Source organism: Ictalurus furcatus, chromosome 1 (assembly GCF_023375685.1).
Source record: "Ictalurus furcatus strain D&B chromosome 1, Billie_1.0, whole genome shotgun sequence".
In the NCBI taxonomy this organism is placed as follows: Eukaryota; Metazoa; Chordata; class Actinopteri; order Siluriformes; family Ictaluridae; genus Ictalurus; species Ictalurus furcatus.
The window spans coordinates 10,098,818-10,117,790 of NC_071255.1; the positions used below are offsets into that span (position 1 = coordinate 10,098,818).

General features: G+C 39.0%; 1 protein-coding gene across 1 annotated transcript in view; it reads right to left on the reverse strand.

Moving 5' to 3' along the window:
- Positions 1-4,414: 4,414 nt before the first annotated feature.
- Positions 4,415-18,973, reverse strand: part of LOC128607439 (uncharacterized) — a 57,841-nt gene continuing 43,282 nt past the window's right edge. Inside the window, exons 3-5 of the mRNA XM_053624301.1 lie at positions 7,927-8,083; positions 6,824-6,885; positions 4,415-5,553 (exon numbers count right to left, since the gene is read on the reverse strand). Of these exons, the coding sequence (XP_053480276.1) occupies positions 4,699-5,553; positions 6,824-6,885; positions 7,927-7,951 (942 nt within the window). The 5' untranslated portion in view covers positions 7,952-8,083 and the 3' untranslated portion in view covers positions 4,415-4,698. The remainder of the gene's footprint in view (positions 5,554-6,823; positions 6,886-7,926; positions 8,084-18,973) is intronic.

Genomic DNA, 18,973 nt, shown 5'->3' on the forward strand with positions numbered 1-18,973 from the left:
TCTCAGAGAACGTGCGAAGGTGAAGCGCTGTTGTGTACAGCGTCGACATTGCAGCAAATAACAGCTGTCCTGAGTCCAGACAATGCCCATGGCCATATAAGAACATGGGCATGATATTATTTCATGATATCATATTGCTTTGCCTTACATGTTCATTCAAATGTATGAATGATGGCAGAAGGTACACTCATGGCATCTGATATTTTATTTTATTCCATGGACATTCAAAAGAATGTAGGAAAAATGTAAAACGTTGGCAGAGTGAAACCAATTTTACATACATATTTGTATATTTATTTATGTGAAGCTAATAGTGTCATTTTCAATGATTTAAAGTCTGTATTCATAGCAACACTGTTTTGAACAACCCCCCCACCCACACAAACACACACACACACACACACACACACACCAGTAAAAAGAAAAAAGGTGTCCTCTTTTTTGAAAACCAGAATATGTTCACCCTAGCTTTTGTGATGTAATGTTACCCAGATCAGGGGCAGTGATCTTTTATTCATGTTTTAAGCTTAAAATTAGCTCTAAATAAGTGTTTTAGGATCATATTGCTTTTCTCTTCACTTGTTTTACATATGTGGCCTTGAAGTAATCCAAAAGTAATCAGATTACATTACTTTCATATTGTGATACTTGGATTACATTACTGATTACATTTTTTATGAGGTAATTTGTAACTGTAACAGGATACATTTTTAAAGTAACCCTCCCAGCCCTGCACTTGAGTTCTTCACTCCAACCTTGGTAAACCATGTTTTCATACACCTTGCATTGTGCACAGCGGTATTTCCCTGATGAAACAGGTTTGGACCTCTTAGTTCCAGTGAAGGGAAATTGTAATGCTACATCTTTGCATACAAAGACATTCTATACAGTTGTGTGCTTCCAACTTTGTGGCAAAAGTTTGGAGAAGAACCACTTATGGGTGTGATTGTCAAGTGTCCACATACTTTTGGCCATATAGTGTATGCTGATTTTTCTTTGTTTTCCTTCAGAAGCATGAAGATGTTTTAAATTATATATGGTTACCCATTTCCTCTTCCTCCTATTTTTCTGCTTTCCTGTGGTTTGCATATATAGAAAATTTTTCATATGTCACTCTGTTTAAGGGCGTCTCCCAAATGTCATAAATGTAAAATGTGTATGAATTTTAACATTCTTTGGATTTTAGGACCTTGAATTTGATAAGAAAATATATTCTAAAACATTATAAATTATGAACAAGTAATAATAAGTACAGTATAATGAATATTTGAATATCCACATACAGTATATGTATGTGACAGAAGTTTTCCAGTTTATTAAGTAGACTTGTATGTACTCAGCTGCACTTAACCACAACATTGCTGTAGTTTTTAAACACTGGGCTTCCATTGAGATGGGTGAAGTAGAGTTGATCTCTACTTCTTATTTAGCACGGACTAGTAGGGGAATCTTACAGTTCAGGCTTGCCGCTTTTGTTTTTTTTAACTGCTATATCCTTTCTGATTTGAGAACAAGAGTAAGCAAAATTTTCCAGTGGAGAGGCTATGGGCTTGATTCAAATTTATAGGTTTACGGTATCCCAAGTGGCACAACAGGAAATCTCTTATTGTGAGTTTAAATTTGAGTTTAAATGATGCCACAGCCTTTCGTGGCTGGGAGTCCAAGAGAGCTCTGAGGGAGGAAAGGGTGTCATTCACTCTCTCGCTCTCTCTCAATCTCTCAATCACAGCAACACTAGCCAATCATGGCTGTGTCTGAGCTCATACATGCCCCTGATGTTGCATGAGTAGCAGTTCAAAGAGATGTGTTCAGCTGGCTTCACGTGCCTTGGAGGAAATGCTCCTTTTGCCCTCCATGGTTGTATCTGTTGTGTGATCTAAGTGGAGGGTGGGAATTGGCCAAGACTAAATTAGGGAGAAAATTGGGAGTGAATTTCAATGTTTTTTTTTTTTGTTTGTTTGTTTTGGTTTGGGTTTTTTTTACACATCACATAATATAAGTACTATTTTATGCAGTCTGTTGAATGTATTCTTCGATACGCATACATATCGAATCAACAGCCATGTATCAAATGATTGATTTAGAGTACTTTAAAGTAGCTGAGATCTAGTTGTTTTGTGAAAGCTACTGACAGCGTATAGAAAAGAGAAAATTATTATTATTATTATTAACAACAATAATTTTGTTTAGATTTTTATTATTAATAATAAATACTTGAATTTCAGGGCCTTAATTATCCAAAGAATGTAAACAATACCAGTGTTTTGCCATGTATATTTGTATAGTATTACAGTAACCACTTTACTCACACCATCAAATGCCTTAAGTGAGTAAGTACTGTTTTTAGCCTTAAAATTCCAAATCATTAAGGCACATATTTGTAATTGTAAAGCTGTGGAAGCCAATGCAATGACATGCTGTGCCAGTGAGGACACATTTCATTCATTTATTAGTGTTTCAGACTGTTCAGGTCAGCTGTACATACCTCACACAGCACATCCTCATACACAGGTAATCATTTAAATATTTGTGTGCATGGTGAGTTACCCTGGCTATTTAAATTGCTAAAAAAATCTATCATTTATTTTCTATTTTGTGACTTTCTATCTCTTTCATGCATGCAGAAATTAAAATTCAAATAAATCAGTGAAAGACATGTGACTGTGCTTCATTTAGCTATAAATGCAGTTGAATAACACAATGGTTGAATGATTGCTAAGGTAGTGATCTGTGAGCATTCAATGATTTTATTTATGAGGAATTTTCAAGGAGCCACATTTTAAAGTAGACAAACATTATGTATTTATCTATTTGAGTGTTTGTTTAGTGAATTTTAAGTTTGTTCTCTGAAAACGTCAGGTAAAGGCAAGTTAAGGTGAAGTTGTTTGGGATTTTTAACTTAAACACTCTTAAAGGTCTATGTGTCACCCGCATATTTGAGAAAATATTACATATGCTGTATATATACTTGAAGGGTGTCACTCCACCTGTATTGTCCTCAAGTCTTATTCTATATGCACATCAAAAGACTGATGCTCCTTTACACTACACTTTATTTATCTAACACCTCACTAAAAGCAGCCACTTTATTTCCTGCTACATACTGTGTGTGTGTGTGTGGTTGGGTTTATTACAGCAGAGTTTATTTACTTTAAAGTAAAATGTTCCATACTTATGCATACAGAAGATCCACAAGCTTTGTGATAATACATTTGTTAAGAACACAAAAGATTTACAGCAGTGAAAATTCAGAAGCCACAACACCACATTAGCTTTTTATTTTATATGAACACGATGCTGGTTTTGAAGCAGGTTTTCCCATGATACCAATGTTGGATCCTTTTTTTTTGGTGCTTTACTAAAGACTGAAGAAGTTCTGCCAGATCACTAAATCAGTAAATACACTAGGACTGTTTTCCTTCTGATAAGGAATTAAGGTGTTCATCTCCCATACCTACATTCTTTCAGATCAAGAGAGACTTTCAGTGTAATTGTATAATAATGCTCATTTCTCTCTCTCTCTCTCTCTCTCTCTCTCTCTCTCTCTCTCTCTCTCTCTCTCTCTCTCGCTCGCTGTTCCCACCAACAGAAGAGGTTTATTTATCTCAAAGGAAGGATTACAGCCGTGTTTTTCTGTCCAACATAATTGCTTACAAATCACACAAAGAGCCATTTAATCCAATCCAAAGCTCTCTCCTGAGAAAGTGTGCTGATTTCCTATAGATTGTCCTCACTGCTATTTGTAGTATCAGTGGTTTTTAACACCAAGGGTTTTGGATGATGTGGGCTGGAATGGCAAAATAATTACTTGTCCTGTTATATACATTTTTTTACTGGAAAATAAATTAGACATTTTAGAATTGTATGATAAAAACATAGTAGTGTATGATTTCACCTGAGTGTATGTTAACTCAGAACAAACAAAAACCTACCACAGAGTGTAGCCTCAAAATATAGACTACTTTGTATATAACTTACCTCTAATGTCACGTCTTACAATAACCAGACCAACTAATGGATAAAATCATGTAAAGAGAAAACTACTAATAGTTTTAATTACCAGAATGGTTAATGACCTTATGTTTGATAATCTAAGGTAAAGAAACAGTGTAGTACTGGTGGTATATTTTTTGACAACACACTTTCATTTGAACCTCCTTATGCTTTTGAATATTGTAATTTTCTCTTCATTGATAGTTCTGGTAAAACCAAACATTCAGCACACATTACACCTTTTAATGCAACAGCTTTACTAGCTCACTATTTCACAGAAAATCAATTCTCTCAACTCAAAATACTAACTAAAAACTGACATTAATGCAGTGCAAATCTTTCTAGGACCTTTGTAAATAAAGACTAACTACTGAAAAAAAAAACACCACTGTCCGAAGAAATGAAGAGGATGTCGAAGATCTCAAAGAAAAATAACTTTATTACAGCATGGCAGGGACAAAGTACATGAAGCACTTTGGGTTCGTCGGAGTCAAAGTGAACCCCGAACAGTATCAGCACAGACATTTTATACTGTGTTTCAAACCAGGTTTTCTGTTTGTAATGTAAATGAAGTTTCATTCTCAACGTAAATTAAGGATAGCATTTGATGTGATCGCTTTCCGTTCTCACAGTACAGATGTTGTTACAGGTGTAACCCCAAATGGTGAGGTGGTAGAGCTTGCGAGACAGATGTCTTTCTGAATGCTAAATACAGTCACGTAGCCCTTTGTTCAGGGATGGTTCTTGATGTCCCACTGCTGCTCCCATGCTATAACTCATGCTATAAAAGTCATATAAAATAAAAGTTTTGTTGCACACAGACCTAGCATTAACTAGGGTCATATTCAGAGGAGACTGAGGTAACGAGGCCAGATCCGGTTGAACGCATTCCAGTTGGCAGAGATTTAAACAGTCCATTCCTCTATGACGAATCCGTAATTGTTCAGGAACAGAGCAATTAGATGAGTGTAGGAAATCCGGGAAAATAGTCAGATGAAAAACATATCTGTAATCCCATGAGCAATCCCTTCCGTCAAGTTGAGTCCCTCCAAGCTTATAGTAAACAAACTCGATTAAATGGAGGTACTGATTCTCACCCAAACACCACCATGATTCCCTCTCTTCCTGTGGCTCTTTCCTTAGAGGAGGAACACAGCAAGGTAGCCAGCGAGCGCACTCCGATGCGGGTTGGCAAGATGAGGATTGACAATGAGAATGCGGAGCAGGACAAAATCCCAGATGAGCTACCATACAGCTTTTGATGTTGAGCAAAGCTTGACGATCATAGGTCAACACTGAGTCTATACGATACCAGTGTGGCACGACGAAAAGTAAAAACAGCACAGATGCCAGATGAACAGACAACAGATACAACAAACTGTAATACACGGGAAAGACAAGAACGACAGCATGCTGACAGATACACTGGCACCATCTTGCATCTTGATCAGTATAAGCACGTGTGTGTGTATGTGTGTGAAAATGCTGAACAGCGGAAAAGAGAAAATAAAGAAATGTTTTGAGTTCATTCAAGCCCGTCTCCAACTTCCTCTTTTCTGCCTGAATGGGAGAAAAATATCACAAGGAGAAATCAGCATGAGAAAGTCAGTTTAGCAATTACAAGACCAAGTTCAGTTTAGCAATTACAAGACCAAGTTCAGTTTATCAATTACGAGACCAAGTTCAGTTTACAAGATCAGCTCAGAAGTCAATGTGGTGTAGTGTATAAGGAAGTCAAATTAGGTTATTTCCTTTTGAGTATTGCGAATAGCAAAGACAGTTACTTTCAAAAGCTTTTGGTAGGAAGGAAAAATGGGCAGCAATATTTCCTGCAGCTGTATATTAAAAACTGTTCTAGAAACAGATCAAAAGAGGCTCAGGCTGTCTTCACAAGCAGTGCAGGAAGGCATGTGTTAATCCAAAAACCCAAGAGTAAGTATCTATTGTGAGAGTGTGGGTTTGCATGGTCTGATAGGGAGAGATGTGAGGTTGCTGGAAGAAAGAAAAAACAGGAAGTAATGAAGTACTATGGGCAGCTGTGTATTTAAATTTACTGTAAAGTGCTGGTTACTAAACCAGGCTACTGAATGCAATAGTTCAAAAATAAAGGTCATATTAAAAAATAATAATAATAATAATAAATACATTTTAGAAACCTCACGCCAAGGCCCAGTTGGAATATTTTAAACTTAAGTGTGAAAGGGTTAATGCTTTGACATTGTGGTAGAAATTTAGACAAACACCAGTAGACTCGTCCTCTCAGGTGAAAAAGGTTTATTTCAGAAGGAAGAATACAGGATAGAAGAATGCAGGGTAGAAGAAAGCAGGGTAGAAGAATGCAGGATAGAAGAATGCAGGATAGAAGAAAGCAGGGTAGAAGATGAGAGCGCTCTGAAGCACTCCTCTCTCAAATGCCCTATATAAGTTTTAAGATAAGGAGAGCTGGACATTTGCGAGTCTTGAAAAATTCTAGGAGTTCTATGAGGTTTGAGCCAGTTTGGTGGTTTCAAGGTCTTAGCAGATGTGCAGACATTCCTGGAGACAATAAACTGTTTGTGTCAGTGTAACAGGAAAGAACGTTCTGGGCTAATCTCCAAGACATGACCACAAGCGGCATTCTTCACTAATGAACATGAACAGAGCTATTACAAAGTAAGAAATTAATAATTTCCCTGACATCATTTTTACCATATCTGGGTAATTTGTTGGTCTTGTGATTGCAGATTAAGGTCCAGGTTATAAAGAATTTATCTGAGGGGTAGTGAAATGAAATTCTACAGTGAAATGTAGATCATTCAAATACAATGTTTGTCTCTGCTGTCTACCCTACCTGACTGATGATGCTCTTCTCTCCCTTTGCCACCTCTTGGAATGAAATATGTTCGTACCCATCTGGATAAATAAAAGCATTCTTTTAGCAGTTAACAAGCTAATGTTATCGATCATATCTGTGCCAAGTAAATTAGATCTGGATGTCCTCATTCAACTAAAAAACAGGATGTCCTCATTCAACTAAATACAAATTTACACACTACTCACACACTACACATTAACACAGCGATAACAGTCATTCCAGGATTTTGCAAATTTGCGATCAGAGAAATGAAGCAAAATCAAGCAAGCTCCAAAATATTCTGAGGAATTTGTAATTTTTCTAAATTACCGCAGATTTTGCGCAGATTTGGGCCAAGTCGCGCCATGTGACATCATCACAATGCACATTCAGCCAAAGCTCTCTTTGGTTCACATGCATCAAACGTGAGTACAGCTAAAAGGTCTCATGTACAAACAAACATGACTTTGAATGACCATGCTAAACAAATTCGTGCAATTTCAAGTTCGCCAATTCAAGAGGTTTTCTGCAAAAAAGGAAAAAAACCCCCCACAAGTTGCATTGAAAATTTTGAATAAACAAAAAAAGCTGCAGCAAAATCGAGTTGCAAGTCAAGGTTTCCATGGGGAAAAGTGAAGGGAGGAGGAGCACAGTGAGTGGGCGGGACATATGATTGAAAAGGATGCGCATTATATTTTCACTTTAGATGGCAACGCAATCAGCCTTCATGTTTTAATTAATTCAAATGATGTAAATGATAACGTTCAGTGAATAGGAAAGCCTGTTTTCAGAGGAATCTACTGTAATCTACCTCAACAGACAATGATTTATCAGTAAAAAAATTGACAAAAAGCTTGAAACATGAAAAATCAATTACCACTGGACATCTGCTTTGCAACTTCTATTATCATTTTTAAAAAGTGGCTGAAAGTATACCTCTTCTCCCAGGCGTTTTTATCAAATTTGATCTATCGTTTATTTTATTTTATCTATTGTCTATTTGGTTTTACTCTGTTTTCTATTTAACTTTTTCTTACTCTGTTCAGCACGTTGTCCAGCGTTGCTGTGTTTAATGTGCTATATAAATAAAATTTACTTACTTACATACCTACTAAGATTAGTCATTTCATGTCCTCATCTGCCAGTTGAAATTAAAATCTGAGCTGTTGTGTTGTAGTAGTTGGTGTTCTAACATCTTGATCCATGCACCCCTTTTCAACTTTGAGCATCTGTCCTTCTAAAAGTCTCTACACAGCCCTAGCAAAGAGGGAAAAAATAATAAAAAGGAAAAAACATGTTTTTGCTGACAAAGAGGAAAAGGCTTGTGTCTATATTCTTAGATTAAGCATGTTTATAGAGGAAATGTTAATGTTAATTATCCATGACCGCACTTTCCTGCAGTCAACCACGAACAATAGCTCACTAAACCAGGAATGTAAATCAGTGAGAGCAGCAGTAGTAAATGGTGAAGTGACTTTCATGCCTATTTTTCCCCCAATGTAAGATTTATGGTTTCCTCCACACAATACCTAACAATCTGGGAATGTGAGAGTAAGCACATGCTCATTGAAAACATCCTTTCCATGCAGAGAGCAGGACTAGTGCTGAGACATTGCTGGGATTTAAAATCACAGTATCTTGGTAACTGAGTAAACACTGTTACAACGTGTAGATGCTGCTTTTATAAACTTTTTATGCATTTCTCATCTGGTCAACTGGGACTGCCTTTGTCAAGAAGGGTAAAACATGGCCAATTGGAGGTACTACAGACTTTTGAGACCTTGAGATAGCTTCTAAAATGTGAGTAAGAAAGAATCATAAGATACTGTATAAAATCTTACTTTTATAGATTATTCTCATTGCACTTTGTACCCTTTACAAAGATACAGAGTAGAGTAATTTGCCCTTAAGTCTGGATGGGCCTTGTAAAACAAGGAGAAAAAATTGTTATACAATGGTATAGGCATAGGTATGTTATTGGTATAGAATGTTATAAAAGGTGAGTGCTTACAAGACAAAGAAGCAGAGAAATGTGGTGTTATGGAAGTGGTGATGTTACTACTGTATGTCCCTTAGTCTGTCAACTAAAGATCATTATTTCAGTCGTTTGAATATAATTCAAAAAAAGTCGTCCAGTAATGATGGTGTCCAGTAATGATCCAAATGCAAGTGGCCACATGAGATGCGTTCATAATGCCAGATCTGAACAGCTATGCATCTTGACTGTCCACTTGTGATTGGATCACTCAAGATGGATATTAATACCAGGTGTGAACAGGGCCAAAGATTTCCCTTCTAATAACACATGTACTACCATCCATGTTAAATAAGAGATATCAGACTGGGGTGGCAGAAAGCAGATACTCTCTGGATATGTCAGTACTATTCGGTCCAACAGGTTAAACAAACTGAATAGTTTACATTTCTTTATTTGGCAGATGCTTTTATTCAAACTATCTTACAAGGTAGACCGAATTCAGCCAAGGCAAAAAAAAAAAAGATGTAAAAGTGTTTGCTCATAGGACCAATGCGGGATCTTTGGTAGCCCTTGGAAAAAAGCTAAAACTAGGAGCAGAGATTTACAGAAGGATGGTGGGTAACTGGCAGAAAGAATACACACAAACGCACACTATTGTCTGCTATAAGGATTTGACTCAAGTTTACTTTTTAATTTTTCTTCCTGTTCTGATAGTTGTAGCTGTAATGAAAATATGAGGAGGGGGAAACAGTGCTTTGAGTTCAGAGAGGCTCACACTGGTGAGCCTTAATACCTATCAGCTGTTTCATCTGAAATTTGACACCACTGAGGAGAAAACAGACCAAATAAAAAGATGCTGAAGTGTAAAACACTACCATTGAAATTAATTATATTATTCCTATATTATTGAATGATATGATCATACCATTAGATACCAAGGTTTCATTTGTGATGTCCATAACAATTCAATCAAACATTCTTGATACATGAAATGAAAGGCCACTTTGCACCACTAGAGTAGATTCACAATTCATATCAGTCTCTGTAAGTCTATACGCAGTATGCTCTGACAAAAGCTCCCTGGAAGCACAAACTTATGCTGCATTTGTGGTGCCTTGTGAGTTGCACATTTTAATAACATCATTTCCTAGCTCAGGATGTTCAACATGCAAAGTAGGGGGAAAACATGGACGCCTCCACAAAAGCTTGTCTTTTGGTTGCTCTGTCAGAACATGTTGAGCTCACAAAAAGCTTCTTTAACTGCACTTTTACAGTTACAGGCCTGAATGGCTACTGGTACTGTTCTGCTATAGTAAACGTTATACATTCATGCAACATTTTGGAATGAAGTTGCAGTACAGCAACAACAGGGACAATAGTTAGCTTTAGCAACAAACTAGCCAGCAAACAATAGCAAGTAGTGTTAGCACAGGCTAACTGGCTAACTTTAATGATAACTCTAATGTTGCTGATTAGCTCAAAACAGTGATTATTATGGTCGGTGTTATATATTTAAGCAAATATATACATCGATCAACCATAACATTAAAACCACTGACAGGTGTAGTGAAAAACATTGATTGTCAAATGTTACAAAGGCACCTGTCAAGGGGTGGGATATATTAGGCAGGAAGTGAACAGTCAATTCTCCAAAGCTGATGTATTGGAAGCACTAAAAATGGGCAAACATAAGGGCCAAATTGTGATGGCTAGAAGTCTGGGTCAGCGCATCTCCAAAACAGCAAGTCTTGTGGGATGTTTCCGGTATGCAATGGTTAGTTCCTACCAAACATGCTCCAAGGAAGGACAACCGGTGAACCAGCTGCGTAGCCACAGACCAGTCAAAGTGCCCTTGCTGACCTCTACAATGGGCACGTGAGCACCAGAACGGGACCATAGAGTAATGGAAGAAGGTGGCCTGGTATGATGAATCACATTTTCTTTTATATCATGTGGATGGCCGGGTGCGTGTGAATCACTTACCTGGGGAAGAGATGGCACCAGGGTGCACTATGGGAAGAAGGCAGGCTGGCAGAGGAACTGAGATCCCGGCAGAGTTCTTCTGGGAAACCTTGAGTCCTGGAATTCATGTTGATGCTATTTTGACACTTACAACCTACCTAAACATTGTACACCTCTTCATGGCAACGGTGTTCCCTAATAGCACTGGCCTCTTTCAGCAGGATAATGCGCCCTCCTAAACTGCAAAGATTGCTCAAGAATGGTTTGAGGAACATGACAAAGAGTTTGTGTTGATGTTCCAAATTCCACCGGATCTCAATCTGATTGAGCATCTGTGGGATGTGTTGGACAAACAAATCCGATCCATGGAGGCCCCACTTCATAACTTACAGAACTTAAAGGATCTGCTGTTAACATTTTGGTGCCAGATACCACAGCACACCTTCCGAGGTCTTGTGGAGTCCATACCTCAAGAGGTCAGAACTGTTTTGGTGGCACAAAGAGAACCTACACAATATTAGGCAGAAAAGCAGAGAAAGGAGTATTTACTACTGTTCAGTGTGTATGGCCATGTTGATTTCACATCACTACATAAATGGGGAAGGATCTGGTAGTTGAGAAGACAACTCCAAGTTGATGAGTTCAAGTTCAGGAGGTGTTTTCAGTGGTTTTTACCAGCTGAAGGCAGGAAAGTAGTAACTTCACCTCAAACGCAGCATAACTGCCAGGTTAGAAGAAACTTGAAAGAAGGCAAAAGACAAACGCTTTTACGTTAGACCTGTGTTTCCCAACTCGATTTCCGGAGACCCACAGATATTCCACATTTTTTCTCTCTTTCTCTCATCTCCCATTGTAACTGCACTGGTCAAGAGCACTGAATTCCTCAATCAGTTATGTTTAGAGTTTTTCAAACGATTGTTACTGACTGAAAGAAAAACTGGATAAAATAAATGTTAGTGAAAAGAGGGTGCCAGTGTTTGTGATCATATTTAACACTTTTGTGTTAAGAGGATATAGTTTTTTTGCATTAACTGTAACTTTTCAGTCAATATTTCAACAAAGTATTTAGAGAATTGTATAAGAAATGGCTTGGTTTTGCTTTTGTAAGATACAAATTTTCATGTTTGCTCAATCTTTAAAATATCAATTCTTGGTGACTTATCACTGCCCCAAATACTACACTGAAGTTGTAATGCTTTAATGTCAAGCTTTTTCCACACTGGCTTTCTCTTTAACTGAGACAAATAAAAATGAGGTGCTATTGTCATCCTACGTTAAAAAAATAATAATAATAATAATAATAATAATAATAATAATAATAATATTTAGTGCCGTCAGGATCATTATGCTATGGTTACCATTTAACCCGAATGTGAAGAGAAACTTATTAGTAGTTATTAGTCATTAGTAGTAGTTTAGCCAGTTAGCTTGCTTTAATAACAAGTCAATGAACAGTTCAAAACACATACAGACATTCTTGCCTGGTTTAAATCTTACATGACAGCCCATAGCAAATATGCTATTAATAATACACAATAGTATTTAATAATAGAATAGAACAGTGAAATGTGAAACAGTGCAATGCATCTAAAGTCTATGGTAATTATCATGGTAATAATTGTTACTGATGTTGTTTTTCCTGTTGTTTAATTTGTCTTAGTGTATTATAAAAGGTCTATAATTGTTTCAGTTTTTCATCCAGCACACCCTGTATGCCTTCAGGGTGTTTTGACAAGTCTCTGTCATACTCTAAGGACACTGTAAGGTGTGCCGTGCCTCTCAGTTTCCTTCCTTCTGCTCGCTCGCTCGCTCGCTCGCTCTCTCTCTCTCTCTCTCTCTCTCTCTCTCTCTCTCTCTCTCTCTCTCTCTCTCTCTCTCTCTCTCTCTCTCTCTCTCTCTCTCTCTCTCTCTCTCTCCAAGCAAAAGAGGAACCATTTCGTGGGCAGCCATTTTGTGAACTCTATTGTTAAACGTAACAATAAAAATAATAAATTACTATCAAACTTATACTGCTCTAAAATATTTTTATGAATTATATTATTGTACAGTGCTGTGTGTTTGTGTGCCAAGAAATACTGCACTTCTATACAGTGAAACTTACTAGGATACAAGGATTTGCAAGCAGGATTTGCAAGCAGACACAATACACCAACTCTGACTATGGAATCAACACGACAAATATTTTTTCCACTCAAAATTAATCCATGTTATGGCACTAAAAGCCATAGTCAAATCTGAGCAAAAGCAAAGCACATTAAAACTGTCAGATGCCAAAGCTGTAACTGTTAAAATGGAGAAAAACAAATATATGTGGTCAGGCAAGCTTACTCATTGATTTAATAATTGTCTTTCACTCGTAAACAATGGTGTATAATTACATAATGTTCTAATTACCTCCAATCTTGTCAGCTAAATCAGCTATCATGTGGCCAGTTTTGTTTGCCTCTCTGGTAATCACACACTCTCAGAAATAGGTCAAATAAGGGTATAACTCATATTTCTCCATATCGCTCCAACACACACACACATGCACACGAGCACGCGCACACACACACACACACACACACACACACACACACACACACACACACACACACACACACTTTTGTTAGTTTAATGTTCTTTTTTTTCACCCCTTTTGTCTCAGTACACTTTATGTGTATCTCAGAACACACCATGACCAGGGTCAAGCTGCTTAACCTGTTTAAAAAAAAAATCCTTCTCTCCCCGTTCTCTGCCCTGTACTGTAAAATAATAATATAAAGCTATCAGAATTATACTTCCTGTGTCAACAGTTAGATTCAGCTAAGTGTTGATATATACATAGCTCATATACATAGATTTATACATGTTTGCTAGTGAGAGTAAAGATAGTGAATTCTTTCACTTCCATTATAGCAGCTATAGCATGAAGTTCTGATATTCTCTTTTAGTTCTGCTTGTCTGTGATGCAATACCAATTTTATAAGCTTATATAATTATTTTATAATAAGCAATCTATCAAGCTCCGCAACATCCCTTTCATGGACAAAATTTAGTAACATGAGGGAACAAGATAATTAGGTTTATGTTTATGTTTAGGTTTAGGTTTAAGGCAACACCTTAATTACTGAATTATTGTATTGTGCCTATAAACTGGAGTGTGTATATACAGGGTTGTACAAAAACTACCAGGCATCTGGAGAAAAATCCTGGTTTAACCTTGTCCTTACATACTTTAAAAAGTAATTCAGAGGACCTATTACCACAACTTATTTAAGTGCGTGGTCGCAAGACAAAATTTCAAATTTATTGATTTAATTAAACCTTTTAATTTGAAAACATTATTTTGATGAGTTGTGTTGACAATGTTGATAATTACATCAACTTAATACTGTGTGTGAAACTGAAATTTCTGCTTTAATTGATTTAAAGCAAAATTTAAGTTGTAGTAACAATGAAATTGGCTTGCTAACTTAATTTTTCTCCACCTTGAGTTCAGGATTTCAAGTACCCTCCCCCTGCCCACCTAACATGCCTGGACAAGTTCAGACAAATAAGACCGTGTGTTAGAGCAGGGGTTCCCAAACGTTTCCAGGGCGAGGCCCCTCAAATGGCATTAACATTTGACAGAGGCCCCCCTTTTTCAAGATGTCTTTAAAACACATTAAAAATACAGACTTCTGAATATACCCTCCCCCCCCCTTTTTTTTATTAATAATTACATCTTACATCTTTACATTACATTAGATTAGGAATTGATTGTGTGTGTGTGTGTGTGTGTGTGTGTGTGTGTGTGTGTGGTTGTCCGAGAGTGAGAAAGAGAAAATCATGTTGTTGTTTTTTTTTTTTCACACCAAATTGTTGTATGCACCCCTGCATAGCTCTGTAGGGCATTAGATCCAGATGTATATAGTAACAACCAACATATTACTTCTGTGTTCTGTGTTACTAAATTTTGTTGTACGCAAGAATGGTGACAATAAAGATTTCTTTATCTTTATACTGTAGTCATAATTAAAGAAGCTATGAAAACATGTGACCAATTAACTGACACAACAGTATTGGGGAGGCAAATATACTTAAATATTATTCTTATTCTTAAATATAATTCTTCTATATCACATTTTCCAGGTCTAGGAGAAGTTCTCATCTGGCTACCCCCACCCTCCAGAGCACTTCCTTCAGAACAGTGGACGTGTGGGTGATGGTAATGTTGGGAAAGTTCTTGGTGATTTGGCTTGTGGCTGTTTTATCAATCATTATGTGGTGAAAGAGGAACCAGCTTTGAAAAGTAAGTCACACTCACTTATTCTTTAAATGCTCAGTTGTCTCTTCTGATAGAAATCAAAATAAACTTTGCAATGAATCTTTTGTTGTGCACAGCATATGTGTACAGACAGGCTCAGGATAAAAGAGATCCCCAGTGGAGATATGGGAAGACAAGCAAGGCTTGACTCTAAAACACTGGAGAAAATGCTGTCTGGCTCATTTGGATGACTCGGTTGCATAGGCTGGGCATTATGCTTGAGTGCCATACTGTGAAGTAATGGGCTTGTGATCTTTTTTATACAGCTGTTCTCTAAGCTGCAGTATGAGGTCCACCTGTGTTTTAAAATAAATTCAACTGTCATTTAAGTTTCACCTATCACTATATCTGGTTCACTGCATTGGTATAAGAGTTTGGTCAATGCATCTTTCTTCCTTCATTATGTTTTATTTCCCAGCCTTGTTTCTGCTAATAATATAAAATGGGTGTAGAGATATATAATGTTTGCAAATGCTTTGCAAAACTGCAACCTTTATTTCTGAGGCAATAATTTGAGTGACAAAAGTTCAGAGACTTAGTGTGATTTGTCACATGCTATACGTTCCAACCTAACAATGCATAAACAAAACGCCATAACTTACACCATATCATATAAAATGGCATAAATAACACAGACATCATTGGATCACATCAGAGCCGTGGGTATTATTAGATTAAAATAAGTCAAAACTCTAATAAACTAATTATTCTGCAAAGCAAACATCACATCACCACAAGTATAGGATACCTAAGTTGACGCATCAGATGAGAATAAGAAACATGACGTGGTTCAATTACATTTCTCATTTACCAACAGCTGGTCATTTTACTGCACAGGCAAATCATTAGACAAAACATACTGGCATTTCTCTAAATGATTGTCACTGTAAACCTCACTATACTGTAGATTTATTGCTTTTATGAAACTACTTTTATCCAGAGACTGTGATCATATTGAATACTCTTTCATAGAACAAAGACCTTTAGGAAGCACTCTCTCTCACATTCCCTTTTTTATTGGTGTTTTGTCCTGGAAACTTCATTTAAATCCAAGTCAGTTTTTGTCAGCTGAAATAAAAGCACCAAGTAGGATCAGGGAGTGATCCTTAATAAATCATTTAATAAATTCCACTGACTCAAGATCCTTTGATATTTTGGCATATCAGAATGTGGCTGAGTAGTTAATTATAAAGAATGTTGTTCAAGTGCCCAAATGGATTTCTGGTATTTTGGGAATTTCCCTCAGCCAGCATTGAGCAATCTGTACTTTAATGACTATAACCAGAATACACTAACAACTAACAGTTCAGACTGTCTGATGTCAGGGGCTTTAAAATACTCATACAGATACTGTTGAATAAATCTGATTACTTACTGATACTATAGTAGTTTTATGACTGTGAAATAAGAAGTCTAACAATGGATATCTAACATTTGTTTTTCATGACTCCACACATTTGCTGAATTAAAAAAAAATAATAAACTAGGTAAAATATCTCTCATTATTGTCATGTATCAGAGAAGGAACTCTGGACTTCAGTTCCCAGCAGCCACTGCACCGTACTACATCAATGTCACATGAACACCTGCACCTGATTCATGTTTCTGCACCTATATATATACATATAGCCACTGTTGCACTGCTTCCTTGTCTTAGGTTTATCCTTCTATGTCTTGTCTCTGTAGCTGTGTTTTGTTCCTTTGTTTATGTTTAAGCTTTGCCACAGTGTTTTGTATGATTGTCTTAGTGTCTTTTGTAGTTGTTTGTTTGTTTCTTTATTAAAACTGTACATTCTGCACCTGCATCCATCTCTTGACCTTGAAACTTGACAGAACGTAAGACCTCTACATGGATGCAGCAGAATTTTTCAGGGTCCAGCAGTCCCTGTACAAGTGGGAGCCCTGTTACCGGGCTGGAACCATCTCCCACCCTCCCTCCCCTATTGTGGATCTCGTTCAGCATGCCGAGTCAACGGAGAACGTCAGTCAGCCTCCCTGCTCGTCTGAGGATGCTGCTCAGCCTTTCTGTTCATCTGAGGACACCGCTCAGTCGCCCTGTTTTGCTGAAGACGTTGCTCCACGTCCCGACATGCCCAAGTGCTCCACTCTGTTCGCCTGCCCCGCTATGAACGCCATGGTGCTTTCCTGCTCCACTAAGGACCTTGCTCTGCTTTCTTGCTCCACTAAGGATCTTGCTCTGCTTTTCTGCTCCGCTAAGGGCATTGTTCAGCTTTACCACTCCGCTGAGGAAGCTGAGGACGTCGCTCTGCCTTCCTGCTCAGCTGAGGATGTTGCTTTGCCAACCGACTTTGCTGAGGACGTCGCTCAGCTTTCCTGCTCGGCTGTGGACTCCGCTCCGCTTTCCTGCTCGGCTGTGGACTCCGCTCCGCTTTTCTGCCCGGCTGAGGACGTCGCTCTGCCTTCCTGCTCAGCTGAGGATGTTGCTTTGCCAACCGACTTCACTGAGGACATCGCTCCGCTTTCCTGCTTGGCTGTGGACTTCACTCCGCTTTCCTGCTCAGCTGAGGACGTTGCTCCGCCTTCCTGCTTGGCTGAGGACGTCGCTCCGCCTTCCTGCTTGGTTGTGGACTTCGCTCCGCTTTCCTGCTTGGCTGAGGACGTTGCTCCACCTTCCTGCTCGGCTGAAGACGTCGCTCCGCCTTCCTGCTCGGCTGAGGACGTCGCTCCGCTTTCCTGCTCGGCTGTGGACGTCGCTCCGCCTTCCCGCTCGGCTGAGGACGTCGCTCCACCTTCCTGCTCGGCTGAAGACGTCGCTCCGCATTCCTGCTCGGCTGAGGACTTCGTGCCGCTAACCTGCTCGGCTGTGGACGTTGCTCCGCCTTCCTACTCGGCTGTAGACATCGCTCCGCCTTCCTGCTCGGCTGAGGACATCGCTCCGCCTGCCTGCTCGGCTGAGGACGTCGCTCCGCCTTCCTGCTCAGCTGAGGATGTCGCTCCGCCTTCCTGCCCTGCTGAGGACGTCGCTCTGCCTCCATGTGCTGCTGAAGATGTTGCTCCTATTCTTTGCCTCGCGCCGTATGTCGCTCCCCCTTCCTGCTCCACGGAGGGCATGGTTTCCCCCTCGTTCTTCACGGATGGCATCGTTCCTCCCTCTCGCTGTGCAGTACCCTTCACTCTGCATTCAAACCAGGCCGGTGATACCAGGTCATTTCTCGACCGTGCAGAGAAGACCGCTCCATACCTGAACCTCGGAGATCACAGCCGGTTCATGCCTGAGACGACATCACGACCAACCAAATGCTGCCTTCCTGCTCAGCTGAGGACGTCGCTCTGCTTACCTTTTCCGCTGAGGACGTCGCTTTGCTTTCGCGCTCCGCTGAGGACGCCGCTCAGTCCCCTGGTTCAGCTGGGGACATGTTGCCCAGGGGAACAGGACGGCCAGAGGAGGGGAGTGTATTTTGGTGCTCCGGGAGAAGCGCCCTTGGGGGGGTGGGGTTCTGTATCAGAGAAGGAACTCTGGACTTCAGTTCCCAGCAGCCACTGCACCGTACTACATCAATGTCATATGACCACCTGCACCTGATTCACGGTTCTGGTAGAGCACATACATGGGCGTAACCACGCATTCTTTGGAGGGGTTGTGTCCCCTCCAATATACAGTAGAAAATATTTTTTATATGTCCCCCTTTAATGAACCCTGCCAATCTGTCTTTTCTTCAACTATTCTATTTATTTATGTCTATTCCTTTTTAATATATTTCCGTTTGTTAAGGAAAATAGGTGTGTGCCCCCCATCCAATTGTACACTTGATTGCGCCCATACTCAACGCAGGTTTGTTGATATATTTTAGCAACTCAGTCTGTAAGAAATGGAGACCGCAGACAAGCGTAGAAAAGTGCAGCAGAACATGCAAGCTTTTTTCAGACAGTAAGTAACTAGATACCTAAATAGTAGGTG